An 18,196-nucleotide genomic window follows, 5' to 3' on the forward strand; every position below is an offset into this window, starting at 1 on the left:
GAAGCTATTTGCCAAATTAAATTCGCAATTATAAAAGGATCCAACATCAAATCACTCCTGATGAAGACAAGTCTGGAGTGTCGTATCGAAACGTTGGGTTGCTAATTTAATCTTTGTGTGTGGTTACTTTCATTATTTTAAACCAGAGAAGCGATAATAGCGATGAAATATGCATGCTAAAGTTTTAAAAATGATTTTTGTTTTTGAAAAAACACAATCATTAGAAATTGTTATAAATATATATTCATTAAAAAGAATATATTAATAAAACTATTTAAATTCAGTTTGGACTTACTTATATAAAAATTATAACATTTTTGGGTAGGGGGAGGAGAATCCGAGTTGTCAGAGAAGTGTCTCCTTTAAAGAACTTAGATCAGTATTTCCACTTCTATCAGGACGATTCCGCCAGTCCTTATGTGTTTGTAGAGGTTTCAGTCCCGGGCTTTGTGGTAATCCTTCTTTTAAAAAAGCAGATTGTTTATTGTTTAGTTTTAATCCTTGTAGTTCAGGTTCAACCAATTCAGCGTGATCAGTGTGAGTCATCATGTATCGCGTGTCTGCCCGCAGTAAATGTCGCGGTATACTAGGTGGTGGTGGTAAATATGGTTTTTGAAAAGATCTTTGAACTTTAGGATGTCTTGTTTCACGAAGTGATATGCTGTTTATCGTGTAATTGAGAGGTTTCAGCTGAGTCTTGTGTAGAGATCCAGGTGAATAGAAATTAGAAAAAGTAGCCTTCAAATAAAGAAATATAATTTGAGATTATATGCATGCATGCTGGTTTTCTTTTAACATTATTTGCAAACCAGTTTTAAAATTCTACCATAAATGAACCTACCGGTAAATCATCCTCCTTACTACCGACTTCATGCCTTATTTCATCACTATAAACAATTGAACAGACAAGACTTAACTCCGTGATAAGGGACGGTATGTTAGCTCCGAACGCCCTCTCTTAAATAAATAGTTCAGGTTATCTACATTCTATTACAATTCTATTCAATCAACATAAAGGCTAGTATTCGCTGCTTTTATCGATATAGTCTCGATCACAATTGATAAGGTTACAAACTGCGTCATTAGTAAAGTATTGGGCGAAATCAGGTGGGGATTCAATTTCTGATTGCGAGATATTTGGTAGAAATTCCAGTAATTGAGGAGCATACCTAGCCATATCTGGTGTAGGAAAGTCATATATGTTTTGTTCCTTTACTGACACCTAAAAACAGTTTAAATATGAACATATAAAATGAAACTAAAAAACGTATAGTTATGGCGTATCAACCGTACATCCTATCTTACAACCTTGAAGATCTAGGAGGAGTCCACTATAATATCTGTCTAAAACACGATATACAAAAAAACAGATGGGATTACTGTAATCTTAATTGAAATGTAATACCAATGGTTGTTTCCGGCATCTACGAAAATGATGCACTGGTGCAGGCTGGACGCTATATATAACTTGCGATCATTAGCGCGCCCGAAAAATTTCGTCACAAACATTTACGTCATATTAAAAAGAACCTGGTTTGATCTTTTCTTCTTTTTTCTTCGTTCTTTTTTTTCTCTTAAGAGGAAAAAAAACAGCATAATAAACTTTGGTATAATAACTATACCTGGAAACATGAACCCAATAAATGTTTATTGCTAAGAACATCAGCTATATCCGGGCCCCATTTTCGTACTTGGAATAAAGCAATCTTGCAATTATAGCAGCCTGCTGGCAGGCCTGGAATTTTATTCGAACATGAAGATACGAAACAGGAGCACTAACCTTGGATGGCAAGTTGGCAAGCCAAGATCAGATTTTCTCTCTTGTACAACAGTGGGCGATGTTGGCATATCTCTTGGAGATATTAAATGTTCATGAATGGTGGTACCTTCTTTCAAGCCATATTCCTTGCTTGGAAGCAATCCATCTGTGAAGATAGGAGGCTTCATTGTTTGGTCGCAACATGCTATAAAACAGATTCTTTTATCAATGACGTTTGCGTGGTTGTATTTCTATCCTATATCGTTATATTATACAATACAACCAGTGATGCTAATTCTTATAAGCGTTTCTATAACATTCAACTATGAACACAGGCAAGGCAACAACAAAGCACATGCAGGCATGACAACATATAATTTATGATTATATAAACTTCTGCAGTTAGGGCAAAGCTCTATATAATGGTTGTTTGGTCGCGTTTCACAGTTCTTTTTGGGCCAGCGATGAGCCGGTTGGGCCATTTTGTTAGGAACAAAATTACGACAGCCTTTGGCAAACATACTTGTTGTCACCTCTTCTTAATTTTCCCTTTTTCAAAATCTTACAAATATAATAATTTCAGAATTGGCGTCCACAAAAAAACAACTTACAATTCTCAGCGACCTCTCCCTGTCTGATTCCACGTTCCAAAGTATTACTGCTTTCATCTGGAATAATGGACTAGATGGATGATAACAGATGTTGAATATAGATCATCAACGAACACACTGAACCAAAACGAAACATTCGAAATATTTTGTTTTGGCACATATTATGCACTACGCAAAGTACAGTGTGTAGCTACAGTTTAAGAATATTTACCTCTACTTTGGGAGCATCTAGATTCAACTTTTACTGCTCTTGTCTTTTCACGTATTTTTGACTTGCATTTCTTTAACTCGTCCGCTGCCAGTCGGCTAATATGGGCAAAAAACATAAGAAGTTGCTTTCTAGAAAACATGTGTTACATATATGGAAGGCCAGTGCGTTGTATGAAAACGGCAGACCAGCGCACACCAAATAAACATCATTGTATCTTCGACGACAAAAATTGAGATATGATATATAGGCACTCCATCTTCTGGTGGACCAATACGAACTGTCAGAGTATATATAGTTAGCTACAATATATGTATATTAAAGACACGTCAATATAGCTTACTATGAATGGTTTTCCATCTGAAAAATTCCATTCATTTCCCAATGAACTAGAAACATGATATTTTGATAGTTCTCTTGGTTCAGGTGGTTTCATTTTTAGTTCATTCTTATTCAACAATGAGAAATCTAATTTCAGTTGCGGCTCAGATATCGTGCTTTTTAACAACAATTCCTGAGGTTCTGTAGTACTATGAAAACTTTCTTTGATAGGTTTTGTGTCATCTGCTACGTCTGAAATCTCAAGATTCTCGTTTATAGTCCCTTGTTCCTGGCGTTCAGAAGTGTCCGAAGCAAGATCAGTTGATATTCCACATTTTCCATTGGATTGTTGCGTCAAGTCCTCGTCACAGTTTGTTTCATTTGTAAATGCTTTGTGCTGCATACATTCAGCAATATTTGGTCTTTGCTGAGGAGTTAATTGTAAGGCTTGCTAAAACGATCATAAAAGGAATAGAAAATATTTTTATTTTGAATCTTTCCAAACAGGGTTGATTACTGGAACTATATCATTAAACCTATAATTGCTATATGCATGCATGCAATTTTCCCACTGCATGGCACTTAACACAATGATCATCTATGTCCATAAAAAGGGCTCTAGACATTTACAAGCAACTTCATCGCGGGTCCTCTGTATCAATGATCCTTGGCTATTCGTATGGGTGCAGGTGTACTGTACCGTGTGAACGCCAAAAACGAATCCGGACGGAAACGGGCGGACTATGTGGACGTGTAAACTTCTATGAATCCGCGACAGAATATTTGCGGATACAAACGAAACTAATGAACACCAAAAACGCATGATGTTGAAAGTCAGGCTGGTACAGCTACATACTGTATGATATTGTTAATGACGTATTATATAGAAATTTACCGTCAAAAATTGAAGAAGATTCGAATTTAGGATGCCATTGTATCTCTTAAACAGAGTCTGAGGTCTCGACACATCAGGAAACTGTTACAAATTAGAAAATTGGAATTCGATATGACAATGTGTCGATTATGAATGGCCATTAACAATAGTAATTAACTAAGTAATAATGATACAAACCTTTAGTCCCTTAAAGCGAGGGTTATTACGAAACATTTCCATTTGATCTGGAGGAAGAGGTCCCAGAACCTTAGAAATGTCAAAAAATATATAAGCTGCATGTATATATATAAGAATGCATCTTCTTCAGAACATCGAAACCAGGAAACATTGCTGCAGACTGTTTTGTGGACAGAAACATCATTGGGCATTGTTGGTTGATGCTCAAATTCAGCTTGAGCTAATTCTGTAAATATGCACAGACGGCCGAGATATCTCCGATCAAAGAGACCGCTCATTTTAGCTCGGTCAAAATCGGTATTTGTCCAGTCACTAATTCACACAATTTTCAAAAATCAACAAGACAACATGACAAAATCAAGAACCAATACACCCGGATTCTTTTTTGACTTTGTGTATGTTAGTGTCTAGTGTTCTGCAAGAGATTTATTTCAAGGTAATCAGTTAATGAAATCAAATGCGAATGAAATTTGAACGGTCAAAATGTCCAGAAAGGGAAAAAGTTAACCGGTCAAGAAGCATTTTCGGCGGAAAACTAGAGCTCTACATATAATATATAATAGACGTTTCTAAAATACATAGAGCAGTTCACGTGAATCGTTCTCACCTTTTGTATCGTGTAAAGCTGGTCAATTTCACTTTCACCAGGAAATACAGGCTAAGATAAAAACGAAGTAGAACGCGTGAAAAGAATGAAGAGAATGCGTTATAGAAACTATAGTAATTCACAGTCTTAGGATATGTAAGTTCACAATTATACCTGACCATCGGCCAATTCACCCAGAATGCAACCTATTGCCCAGATGTCCACTGGCTTACCATAAGAACCCCTAAAAAGGACAAACGTAATAATTAAAATAAGGCCCGTTTCAGACGTCGAACTTTTCATGTGCGGAATCAAATGCAAAGAACACAAAGACTCCTTAACATTAGATGAAAACTTCGATGTCTGAAACAGGCCTAAGGTGTTTGTTGTAAACAATCAAATCAAACAGTTTGCATGCATGGTGATATCATAGCAAAATTTCCACTAGTTTAATTTGAGCTAACGAACGTTGGGCCAATACAGATATTGATCTAGAAGATTTACCCAAGCAATAACTCTGGAGACCTATACCAGCGAGTTGCAACATAATCTGTGAATGGAGCTGATGAATTGGATGACATTGCACGAGCAAAGCCTAAATCACAAATATTATGTTGTGAAAAATGGACAAAAAAAATCTAGATCTAAAATCTAGAGATATTTTCATAGTTTTTATTCTACTAACCAAAATCACATAATTTTAGTGAGTCATCTTTGCTGATTAACAAATTCTCAGGTTTTATATCTAAATTAAGAGTAATACAAATTAATAGCTCTACATGCTCAGCTGTTGTTATGCATGTATATATACCTGTCTTACTTACCTCTATGTATAACATTATTTTGATGACACCAATGTATAGCTTTAATGAGTTGAAATATATGTCCTCTAGAAATATATAATACACAGTCCACATATATCATACTTGGGTCAGTGGTGAAATTTCTCGGGATTTTTTTGCTGAGGTAATCATACATATATTTATTCTGAATTAAATCAAGATTTCAGGTGTACCTCTGTGATGGTGGGACATGCCACTATAGTACAATTAATCAGAAATAAATAAATAACATTACCTTAACCTAGTCACTGGGACACCATTTGGCATCTCATCAAGTAATTCCAGCATGTTCTGTCAGGTAAAGTAAGATTATAAACCGAAATAAACCTGGCTGAAGTGTACCATAAAAAGATTTATTCACACATACCAGCTGTAATGCTGCTTACATTTATATATATATATGACTAGTAATACTATTTGATTTTGATCAATATTGATTTACAAGTATAATCTTTTGATTGCATCTAAGTAATCTTTTTGGTAATCAACAAATATGGAAAATTTTGAAAAAAATCAATAATTGCATGGGTAATTAATTGGTGAATTTTACCTTTTCAACATATTCAAAAACCAGGTACAATTTTCCTCTTCTTCGGAATGCTTCTCTATTAAACCAAAAACAAATTATTTAATAGAACTATGCAGTTTTCATATGGTGTGTACTATGCATGCAGTAACTACATAGATGCAATGATATAGTGGAGGATCTATGGGTGTGCAGAATAAATTACACAGCTTAATTCTAAATTCAAATTACAACGCAAACTACATTGCAACACTATTGGTTATAGATTTGAAAAGAATATTTTTACATTAAATTCTGCCAATGCGATTTCAATTTTAAGCTCAAAAAATTAATTTACTCTGCACACCCTTGGATCCACTTCATATATGTTTGTTCTCCTAACAGTTATATTTCTTTTGCATTTTCTTTTATACTTTCAATAGAAGAAATTCAATAGGCAATATTGCATGAACATATGAATTTGCATCTCTACTGCAACTAACATGCTAGTTAAAGTCCTAGGATCAATTCACACTTTATAAGTGAAAACTATTGAAATATTTGCCACTTTTTATAGTTGACTTTCAAAATTACAATTCCAAATACACTTTTCATTATATGTATCATTAATTCACAAAGAGTTTACATGTAAATTTTATACCTTTTTGTTGTTTGGAGTTCTGTAAATGCAACCATTAATTAACTTACCTAAGTTGCACAATATTTTCTTGTTTCAACATTTTTAAAACCCTTAGTTCTCTCATTGTAGTTCTCTTTACATCTGCATTGTCTATATTAGAAATTTTTAGGTGTGGCATTAAAAGGAGCTTAGCAAAAGTCAGAGATATATATGGTATGCACTTACAAAAGCAAGCTCAATTAATGCTTAGTTTACCTTCACTGTCTTTGAATTTCTTAATAGCAACAACTTCATTTGTTTCCTATATTACAAATAGTGTATATTTCATTATAAAAACACTCAATATACAAATGTGCAGCCGTAAACTCAACTTCAAGTCAAGTCAGGATTATACCTATTATAACACTTAATTTATACATGTATATCCAATAATTCAACAAATCTAACACTCCAATTACTCATTACTCTAACAATCCAAAATTATATTAAAATATATTAAGGTACTAAACTACAAAATTATACAACGCTATTAAAAATTCTTCTCATACTAATGGTCATACCTTATTTCTACATTTCATTACGACACCATATGCACCTTTATAAAAAAAACCAACGTAGTCTCAGAACATACACGATTAATAAATTCATCAGCTAATTATAACAGATTTGAGACTTTAATAGTTAATACAATTACAATTTGACAACTTCTTTAATACCTTCTCCAACGATGCCAAGAACGTCGTATTTATTCATAGCAATAAATTCTTTTGTAATATCATATTGATACAATTCAACATTTTGCTCTTGTAGTTAAAATATGTAATCTACAATGAACGTAGTTTTCCTACAACGAATCATTTATTCAGGTTACATCAACTGTATCTGGATGTGCGCAAAGGTGCCACCGTGACATCATGCTGAATGTTTTCCTTGCAAGAATGAAGCATATCATGAATAAGACTTTAATATCCAATCTAAATCCTTGTCAAAATAATTGAAAAACATTGAAAAATGACAAGAATTTATCGTCTTCGATGCAGGAAACCTGCGCCATGTCAACGTTTCCCTCGTTACTGCTCGTTACCCGTTCCCAGGTATCCCAGCATGCACGTCATCAAAACAAACCTGATTTTAAGGTATTTGGTTTAAACTGGGTAAATGCAGGCTGTCAGGATGTATTATGATATTGTTTCAGTGTATTGTTTATGATATCTGGGCGGCCACATATATAAAGAAAATATCACCATCAAGTAAAGCATACATGTTGTTTTGATCTTGAGGAGTGAGTGAACGTATATGGTCATTTTTTCCTAAACTACTTTCGTTTTAAAGAACAGAGTAAAGATGGTATGTGATGCTTTTAAAATGTTTTAATGAATGCTAGGAAATTGCATGCCTGATTGATCGAATTGATCGTCCCTATGATTTCATACTGGTATCGTTTAATGCCAGGGAATTTATCATACAGACTTTGTCCTGACTAATTCACAGTATTGATATAACAATCACGTTCGATATTCTTGTAAGAGTCCGTAACCTAATAACATATAGAGTAGAATGATATAAACAGAACAACTATGAAAACAGTTATTTCCATTGCCCAAATGTCTGAAATGTTTCGTGAACGTCATTAATGTGCTTCACTGGTTTACTGTTTATCTACTGCATTTTTTCTACATTTTATTCTGTTGTTGATTGTAGTAATTTATGTTTCCACAATGTAACTAGTATCCACTGTAGCTAGTTATCGCTGCTATTCCATTTTCAAGTTGTTGCAATTAAAACGTAAATGTGTCAAATTTTGCTATTATGTTGTACATTTCCGTTTGTCCTGATTAATAGTGACCATATTCTTTTCATTTGCAGTATTGTAGATACTCAGTTAAAATATTGCGCTTCCTATTTTAAGAAAAGATTAAAATGTTGTCTTTTTTCTATTATATTGATCCTACTAATTACAATAAATATGTCGATCACAGAAAACATTAATGGATTTTCATAAATAATTTCCATAGCATTACTTAGTGCCTGTTTTTCTAAACTCGTACACCCTAGACAATTTTATAATGTTTTGCAAGCTTAGTTGTTCAACAAGAATTTTGTGATCTCATTGAAGAAAGAAGATATCTGGCTATAGGTTATCAAACTGAATTGTCATGTCTACATATAACAGCAGCACTGTTCGGGCACTTGCCCCTCATTTATGTTTCATTGTTTTTTTAGTCGAGTGATAATTCAAGCCGAAAACGTAAAGGAATGTGGCAAAAACTAAAAGAAAAAAAGGCTGTTGAAAGAGAACATGAAAGTAATTTTAAAGCTGGGAGAATACCAATACATGAAAGACATTTACATAGAACTGGTATTCGGGGAAGAAAAAGATATCTTTATTATGCATTTTTATATCTATTGGGTATACTTTGTTTTATTAATCTTGTGGTAAGTTCTTTACTTCACAAGCAACACTGAGCTGCTCTTCACATCCACACAGTTACTATAAAAAATTGTATACCACCATACCATGTGCTACATAGCCAACACAAAAAATAGCAAAAAAATCATAATGAACTATATTGAATGATATGTTTCTAGGATGCCATTATTGGCTTATAAGCCTCATTTTATTTTCAAGTTTGAAAAAATATTAGCTGAAGTAAGGCTAGTATATTATCAAATACTAAATACCTGAGAAGGTTAATAAAATAGAACAAGTGTTGATCATTACCTTCTTTATCATTTCAATACATACCTAAAATTTAAACTGGAATGTTTTTACAAAATAGAATTTCAGATAGAGAACATAACAGATATAAGTTGTATTTTTGAAAGTAAATATGAGGCACTTTCCTTATGCAGAAAAAATGGCCAGACCAGTCCTATTGTATCACAGCACACACAGATTACTGGTGTTTTAATAGAGTGTTTCAGGATCTACAGATGAAACCTGCTACATATAATTTGAAGTATATTATTGTTACCTGTTTAAACACCACATTCACAGAGATAAAATGTTTGAACAAAGTCCAAACTGAGTAATATCATGATTGTATAAAGGAATTTCATGTTTGTTTTCTGACAGATGTTGTGCATTATGCTGAGTGTTTTGCGTATTGATAAATCTGGAATGGAGAGTTTATCTCTATTCAAATCCGGCTTAGTTCGCTGGATGTATGGAGGGGACTTGCAGCAAGTTGTGTTGAAAACAGGTGAAATTGGAGCTTTTAAAGACAAAAATCTAAATATCAGAGGCAATAATGCTGGGGTAAGTCATATTTTTTATTGACCACTACCGATGTACGACACAAATTAATGTGAATGGATCATGTGCATAGGTATAAAGTTAAGATACATCTATATATTATCTTTATGTAAATTACTTCCAGGTGAAATTTGTTAATAATATTCCTGGAACAAAAGGAAGCTCTGGTAAGTTTCATAAAATTTCTAGCCATGCCGTAATTCTTCTATCCTTTATTTGTTGATAATTTACATCTAGGCACTACAGTAACCTTTTTTGAATTGCTGTGTTGTCAGATTGTCAATGTTGTCAAATATTGTATGATATAAAAAACGTTTAAGTTATTTAACAATTTTCTCAGGACTGTAAAGTCATTTTCATCATAAACTTGATCTTTGCAAGTATTGTCTTATATACATACATTTCTTCTCTATATATGTCCTCTTTGTCCAATTTCTAATCCCTCCAAAAATTTTATAACAGACCAACGTTTGGATTCGAGTTTTTTAACAATTATCGTTATTTCTTTCACAGACATACCAATGTATGTCTTCTGATCCACCCACCGACACTACATGTCTACATAGTGATCATAGTACACATATATATATATATATATATATATATATATACAACGCAAAATACACAACCATTGATGGTATATCTCTAGTCGAGTTTACAGTCTGTAAAAATGGTCTTTGCCGAAGTATATATATATACGTAAACGAATAACAGACGCTACTGAATTCACAACAAACCACTCTGAGAACAGTTCGAAAACGCTTTCACATTTCTCAGGCAGTAAAGATTTGTCAGTTCAGTTTCTTTTTCACTTCAGTTCTACTCTTCTGGCATTCGAGCTTGTCGGCAACGTATTTCTTTCAATAAACTTTAACAATTCATATCAGAAAGCGCCCTAATTCATATGTCTGTTTTATCCGATAAAATAGCTACACACACAATCATGTATAGCTCTCTGTCTGAGGCCAGTTGTCTTGTCGCGTGTTTGTCATATATCCTTCAAATTTTATATAATTTAATATTTTATAATTTTGAAGCTTACGTTGGAACTAATGGAACTTTACTCAAAGCGAAGAATGGTGTACGAATTGTCTCCTCTGAGATTAACAAGACGATACTTCATATAGCTGAACGAAAAGTTGTCTGGGATGTACCTGCTAAAGCTGTCAATTTGGATACAACTAACGTTGTTTCACACAGGGTAATAAAAAAATACTATTCTTTACCAATTGGGCCAATTTTGAACAATAAGACAATGCTTGATGGATGTGGGTACCAAACTTAACCCATGTATGCAATATTAGTTGATATTTTCAGTTTGGTTGTTTAAATAACTATATACATATAGTGAGTGAACACAACTATGTCTATTTTTTTTATAGATCACTAGTGACGATGGTAAAGACTTGAATATCGACGCTGCAGAAACTTTAACTATACGAGGAAATGAAAATGTTTTTATAGATTCGAAAGAGTTAAATTTGAAAGCAGACAAGCGTATCGAGCTCAAAGTTGGAGATGAAAAAGATGTAAGTGATTTTTGCTAATACCTGGTCTACTTGATTGTTATTTTCATTTTTACCTTGTCCACATTTATTGTTTAAACGGTGGATGAGCCAAAATTTAAAAATACTCTAATTGATCTTGTGTATTGCTGAACTTGCATCTTATGCGTTTAATTGTACTTCCACTGTTTTCCATTTTAACTTATCCATCGTTTAAGCTAAACTCCTTTCCAACAATTGTTCGAAGGGTGGATAAAGTTATCCACTGCCACTGGATAGTGGCTTTTTCAACCGCCGTAAAAAAGCTTTGAATGAATAACGACGATTGTGAAGTTTAATGTGCGATTTTTCATGATAATAACACAATTTCATGTGCGATTATCGTTTTTGATCCACCGATCTGGAATCAGGAAGGGGGATAAAAATTTTCAAAAAAACCCAGTTTTTTATTATATAATAAACAGATGCGCTAACTTGTTCGATATTATTCTCAACACTCGAAATATATTCCATATTTCCGCATGTATGATCATCTATATATAATTCAAATTGTTTGGTACGTTTGTTAAAATGCGATAGTCGCAAGGACTAGTCGTTCAAAATAAGGATGTTTCCCAATTAAGTTCAACAAATCGATTCAGATATGATTATGCAAAATATCTAATTATTCATTTGAAAATAATATGGTGTATGGTGTCCTATGTTTTCAAAACGTCGTCTCCTGTCGCACACAGTTACTTTTGAAAGGCCCACCTTGTTACAAGACCACCCCAACCCAAACATTATTGTTTATAGTTTTGATTAGTTTCTTAGACTTAGATATTTTCTCTTCATTAGGACGTGTTGACGTTTAACCCTGTATCTTCAAAATATACCTTCAAGAACGTTCCTGGAAGTGTAAAACCCAGCAATGGTTACTCTGGCATGAGATATCGACTGTGCATATGTACTACAAACTACAAGTTATTTAAGGTCCAGGCTGATTATCAGTGCAATAATGCGATCTCAGCTTGTTCCGCATAACAAGATTTTCCTCGACTTCATGCAGTATACTTTTAGGTTTTTCAAATTTATGTGTTATGTATCGGAACTTACTACAAGTATAGCTTAAGTTTTGACGTGTGTAATTTCGGATAACTGTTTTTACTAATAGTATATACTTAGTTATTAGTAATAAGTGTGGTCATGGAATATTTTAGAGATACATAGTGCTGCATGCATGTATAATATATATACGTGCAATTTTTAATACTTCGTTTGAAGAGTATTTACTCATATATATAAGTAATATAAAACTATAAGGAATTATAGTAAACGAAACTTCAATATTCAGTTTTTTCTTACGAACTTTAAAAACCTGGTTTGCATACTTTGTAATTAGTCGTCGTATGGCGCATTCGGAAAGCCCGACTTCTACAGAATTACGACGAAACCAACCTTCACATTACCATACAAAGGGACGGAAATTTGAATGATTTAATTGCTTTCATGGTTAGCGAGAGGATGAAAGAAAAAAGGTCAGAAAAAGGAGCAATGTGTGTTTGTATATAATATGATTCAAAAATCCTACCAGGAAAGCTTGAATTAAACTATACTTCATGCCTCAGTGACAGTTTCAGTGACAGTTTCAGCTAACCCCATGAAATCCTACATTTCTAATAATCTAAAATCAGTAAAATGTTTATAATATGTAAGATTACAAAGCAACCGTGATTTAATAGGCATCACCATGGCCAACTACGAGAGAAAATATTTAACTTGTTATCACTCGGTCCCTGCATTGGAAATAATCTGCTTATATATTTTATGTCCTAATTCGATCCTCTTAGCTTGGCAGGAATTTCAATTTTTGATACATGGCGCTTTAAGAAATCTGAAATACCAGACGGCAATCTTGAAAGCCACAACCAAATGAAACGCGCATCCCAACCAAGCACGTAGCGAATCCTAGGATTCAATGATGTAACAGCATCTACAACTGCCTCAGTGACCACAAAGACATTGGGAGATACACAGGTGTCGACGACCCCAGATAACATATTGTCTTTGGCTAAAAATATGATACAATAATAAGACTCTGCATGTCAACGGACGCGGGCGGATTAGCGGATAGAAATGTGTTTTTCTATGTTTTGCAGAGGTGTGGAGCACAGATGATGCAACATAGACCGTCTTTCTAAAACATACATACAACCTTAAATTTTGAATCCGTTAGAAATTAGTGATAAAAAGAGTTGACTAACTACAGAAAATTTAGTTAAAGCAATTTTCTGACTTGTAAAGGGCAGAATAGATTACCATAACCCACCACATGGACTTAGCCAGGGGGGGAGTTGTTTTATTAATTTAGTTAGGTTCAAAATAGAAAGCAAGTCTTTCATTTTATTCAAGAAGTAAACTAAATGTTTTTAACCTTAATACAAGGATACTGTTTACAACTACATATTCAGTGCATAATATTTAAGTTGACTCATTTAAGAGAGATGTAAGAGTGGTTTTTAAATTTGACTTATCCACCCTTTAAGCTAAACAGACATGTTATAAACTCAGCCTGAACAGAAACTTTCCATGTAATTGAAAAATACTTTCGGCCCGTTAGACGAGCTGAAACTCTAGCCTCACGGCTCCCCTCCTCTTTAAGGTCAGGCTACGTCCCTGACCCACCATTCCTGAGTTGAAGGTTTTCAGCAGATAGCTTGAGTAGTATGTACTACTTACTTTTCTGAAGGAACTCCTCTCCATATTCCAGTTTCTTAATTTGAGACAATTTTGACCACATTTGATCATATTGAGAACCTAATGTATCCTTTTCCGTCATGTTAGTTTTAAAGAACCCAGGTTCGATGAGAATAATCTTCATCCCCCAGTGGCACAACTCAACACGCAATGCATCTGTAAATGCTTCAACTGCAAATTTACTTGCACAATATGCACCCATGTAAGGAAGGCTTAGACGACCTAAATACATAAGAGGTATTTATTTGTGGAAAACAAGATACATTTGTGTAGAATGTAAATCACAATAAATGTTGATCTTACCTCCAATGCTTCCAATGTTCACTAGACGTCCAGCAGAGATTTTTAAAAGTGGCAGAAATGTTTTAGTGACATCAATTAATCCCCACAAATTTATGTCAGCCATGTTCTTCATGTCATCCAGTGTCTGCCAATCCAGAGGTCCAATTCTAGAAACACCAGCATTGTTGATCACCGCCCATAGACCTTGAAAAAAAATATATTAGACCCCACTTAAAACACTGGATAAGATAACCAAGTCACAATTAATGAAAACACAGTTGTAAATTAATTAACCCTCTTTTTTGCTTTTTGTGAGTGTTTTCTATATTCTCTTACTAATGCCCTAGCAAAGCTACATTTTAAGTTCACAAATATAAATAGTGAATGGTTGAATATAAATAGGGTATGAGTGACATATATTATACCTTGCATTTTCACATTCTAACCTTATCAAACAAAGCTGATTTCAATAGGGGTCATGTCATAAGAAGAAATTACAATAATGAAAGAGGTTTGTCAGAGACTAAAACCCCATTTTATTTAAAGTTTTGTACATCATTTTTGTATTTGCCTTTTTCCTCATCATATGAAATTGCTCCCAGCCCAAGGCACACAAAGCAATAGACTGATGTACAACATTGCTCATATTTCAAATAATTCAAGCAGTTCTGTTTTGGAGCTTTTGTAATTGTTTTGATTGCATGTCACCAAATATATCCAAACTTCTAAGTAGGGATGAACAATGGCATTGTATATGGACATAAGTGCATCTCTCTCAGCAATAAATGATTTGACACGACCTAGAGCTGGGATTATTCCTAGAGTTTTGGCTTTGTTTACACCTGTTGGATTTGTTTGTCCTCAATTAAAATATTTGGTCGAACATACGAGGCATTCTTTATCATTTGGAAGAGCTCATCAACATAAATTCAGTTTTAGCTACTTTTAAGCTATTATATAAAGTTCAGTTTATCATACCAATATAACCAGTCATACTATAATTAGTGTTTATATGACCACTTTCCGGGTCCGGTGTCACAGGTATCCCGCTTAGACCACGGTTTGCTTAGACGGGACGAGAAATTGCCATATAAACACTCCATCCCGCTTGGCCGGGATGATTGCGATAAACATACATTTGGAGCATGTGTATATATTGGCATATGATATTCGTTTTCTACAATAAAACATGCCGTCGAACGAACCTGTCGACGTCGAACTACATAATGGGGTCCATATAAACACGCCATCCCGCCTAGGCGATTTTCCCGGCTAATTAAGCGGGATGAAAACATCCCGTCCCGACTAGACGGGATCATATAAACAGGCCCTAAGTATTGTTAGTTAAGTATAAGTTAAGCTAAGTATTGTATCACGCTAAATTTCCGAAAGGTATATTTTCTATGAGACGCATATGTACCATATTACCTTTCTCTGATTTCATTGTGTTTTTAACATAGTCAAAAGCAGCTTGAACTTGCTTCGTGTCAGTGACATCCATCTTTATAACATGTAAATTCTTGCTACAACTTTCGCGGAGTATCTGCTCTCCCTTGTCAGTTAAACACGTCGCAATGACTGTAAACCCGATGGAATCGAGTTGTTTCGCAGCGTTTAGACCAAAACCAGAATCACAGCCAGTAATGAACACACATTTATTGCTATCAACCAAAATGTGTCGTGGAGATTTTTTTAAAAACTTGAAATATATAACGAGAGTGAGAATGATTAGAATTATATAATGAAACATTCTGGATCTTCTAATGTATCTCCACAAGCGATAAATCTTAGAATGAAAGAAATTGGTCCTTGACCACGTAATATATTCATTATATTGTCGGAGTGTATACGGAAGATTTATTTCAAAGATACGCTTGATTTTTGCTGGGATTATGGCTGATTGGCTGAGATTTATTTTCCCAACACGTGTTGCATGCTAAGCAACTGCCTTTGTCTAATGTCATATTATAATTTATAAGTCAGGGCGATTACATAAGGAACGGGAGGAATTCCTGTAACAATTGGATTTTTGTCATTCTCTTTTGGGTAATTGGATTTGAAAATTGGCCAGTTTGATGACCTTTCCTTCAAGGTATAAACATAAAAACACAAATTCCCTTTGGTTTCTGTAGAAAATATAAAACGTCGATATCTGCATCTCGATAGAGATAGCCCACACTAGATTATGACGAGTTACAACGTAGGAAATAAATTAGTTCAAAGGGGTAGTAAACTGATGACAATTATAATTTAGATTCTCTCGGATTTTGCAAGATCATTTCCCCAATGGCTGCCACGTGTGATTCTAAAGGTGATTTATAAACATTTGCCATTTTCTTACCATAATTCATTAATAATCTCAATGGATTATCCTTAAAGTAAGAGAAACTAAAACCAATACAAGCATGGAAGATATGCTAAAAAAAGGAGCTAGTCCTGCATAAAACAGGAAATATTTTCCCTGTACAAGGATATTCAGAGGTATTTGCTTTTTTCGAATAATAGAAGATCGTAGGCCCCTGGGAACTATCAGTATCATGTTTGCGTTTTTTCTCATACACCCTGTAGAAACCAGCTGTTCTAAGGTTAAACGGGGTGAACAGGCGAAATACTAAAATATCCAGTACTAAATGTGCAGGTTTAAACCGTTGTTTGGAATACGCATAATGTGAAGAACGCATGCATGATACAAATAGGATAAAAACACGTGTTCTGAAAATCCTATTATTTATTGCACGTGCATGTATTAAGCAGTTTTTCCAATGCGTATTTATCCACGAGTCAGACACGCAGTTTTATCGGGAGAATTTTTCCTTCTATAGCTAATGCATGTTATATGTCGGCGGCTATGGTCAAAAGATTACTTTTCAAGGATTAAAAATGCAGTACAAGGCGAAAGCTTGAGGCTTTCTCGATCAAGTTGAGGGAGGAAAAAATAGCAATGCGTGTGTAAATATAAGTAGACGCGAAATGCGGTATTAGGAGTAAAAAATGAAATGAAAAATTAAAAGCACAGAAACACAAGTGGAAGAAACTTAGGCCGGAAATAAATTTAATATTTTATTAAGCTCGATGATGAAGTAATTCTAAAACGATGTCATTGAGCAAAATTGTGTCAGAATAAATGGTAGTTAAAGAATAGGCAGAAAAGAAGATAAGCATGCATATATGAAAAATAACATAATAACAGCGATATACCTTTTTTGTATGATATTACATTTTATGTATGGTAGCAGGGAGTCTTGTAAATAAAAGTTTTGAAACTAAATTATCATTATTTAAAGAATGATATCAAAGAGAAATGTACCATTCGAAAATGGTTAAAACGACTGAGACTTTTAGAAGCAATGGAGAATAAAAAATAACGTGGTTTAAATAAGATATATAGTTATAACCTTTGAAGCTAGCGTAACTGAAGCAGTCAGTGAAAACATACCCAAACACAATTATAAATAACATGTATATAACACGTGTTCTGATTGGTCTAATCCCGTGTTTGGATCAGGTCATCCAAACACGGAAATTTAAAGTTTTAAAGAATTTAAATTTAAATTCAGGCCTTGTCGTTGCTATTTTATGAAACAATTCGCGCGCTTTTCTTAAGTCTCGCAACATTCCCGCGTGTTTGGATCAGGCCATCCAAACACGGAAACCATTAAGTAATTGTATAATCAAGCATGTGATCTATTCAACAATGAGTGTATATGAACCATGCATAAAAAATATGAATCTCTCCATACAGGTTTACCTTGTTTTTATATGGCAGGTGTCCCATAGTGACAACAATTAAATCCTCCAAACAACCCCATGTATTCCATAGTGGCGGAAATTAAATCCTCCAAACAACCCCATGTATTCCATAGTGGCGGAAAT

General features: G+C 34.1%; 3 protein-coding genes across 4 annotated transcripts; 1 reads left to right on the forward strand and 2 right to left on the reverse strand.

Moving 5' to 3' along the window:
• Positions 1-285: 285 nt before the first annotated feature.
• Positions 286-7,455, reverse strand: LOC114521502 (cyclin-dependent kinase-like 5). The gene is made up of 21 exons (XM_028541970.1): positions 7,261-7,455; positions 7,105-7,139; positions 6,800-6,845; positions 6,613-6,694; positions 5,950-6,004; positions 5,635-5,690; positions 5,382-5,446; positions 5,243-5,302; positions 5,062-5,152; positions 4,732-4,801; positions 4,579-4,629; positions 3,972-4,040; positions 3,795-3,875; positions 2,922-3,350; positions 2,644-2,676; positions 2,371-2,440; positions 1,781-1,925; positions 1,531-1,573; positions 1,170-1,222; positions 842-887; positions 286-738 (listed from the first exon to the last, which is right to left on the reverse strand). The coding sequence occupies exons 1-21, from the start codon at positions 7,295-7,297 to the stop codon at positions 346-348; spliced, it is 2,010 nt and encodes a 669-aa protein (XP_028397771.1). The 5' UTR covers positions 7,298-7,455; the 3' UTR covers positions 286-345.
• A 285-nt stretch (positions 7,456-7,740) lies between these two features.
• LOC114521652 (beta-sarcoglycan-like) lies at positions 7,741-12,631 on the forward strand. Its single transcript, XM_028542151.1, has 7 exons — positions 7,741-7,891; positions 8,768-8,980; positions 9,621-9,803; positions 9,925-9,967; positions 10,838-11,001; positions 11,183-11,329; positions 12,143-12,631. Exons 1-7 carry the CDS (start codon positions 7,889-7,891, stop codon positions 12,326-12,328), a joined length of 939 nt encoding a protein of 312 aa, XP_028397952.1. The 5' UTR covers positions 7,741-7,888; the 3' UTR covers positions 12,329-12,631.
• Positions 12,632-12,767: 136 nt separating this feature from the next.
• On the reverse strand, positions 12,768-18,159 carry LOC114521650 (retinol dehydrogenase 2-like). Of its 2 annotated transcripts, XM_028542150.1 has the most exons (5): positions 18,072-18,159; positions 15,752-16,022; positions 14,345-14,527; positions 14,024-14,263; positions 12,768-13,355 (listed from the first exon to the last, which is right to left on the reverse strand). In XM_028542150.1, exons 1-5 carry the CDS (start codon positions 18,096-18,098, stop codon positions 13,117-13,119), a joined length of 960 nt encoding a protein of 319 aa, XP_028397951.1. In that variant the 5' UTR covers positions 18,099-18,159; the 3' UTR covers positions 12,768-13,116. The 2 variants fall into 2 exon arrangements, with proteins under 2 accessions (XP_028397951.1, XP_028397950.1); XM_028542149.1 differs by lacking the exon at positions 18,072-18,159 and having other exon boundaries at positions 15,752-17,398.
• Positions 18,160-18,196: the final 37 nt, after the last annotated feature.

The sequence above is a fragment of the Dendronephthya gigantea genome, unplaced genomic scaffold, assembly GCF_004324835.1.
Source record: "Dendronephthya gigantea isolate DGI-Jeju-01 unplaced genomic scaffold, DenGig_1.0 000020F, whole genome shotgun sequence".
In the NCBI taxonomy this organism is placed as follows: Eukaryota; Metazoa; Cnidaria; class Anthozoa; order Malacalcyonacea; family Nephtheidae; genus Dendronephthya; species Dendronephthya gigantea.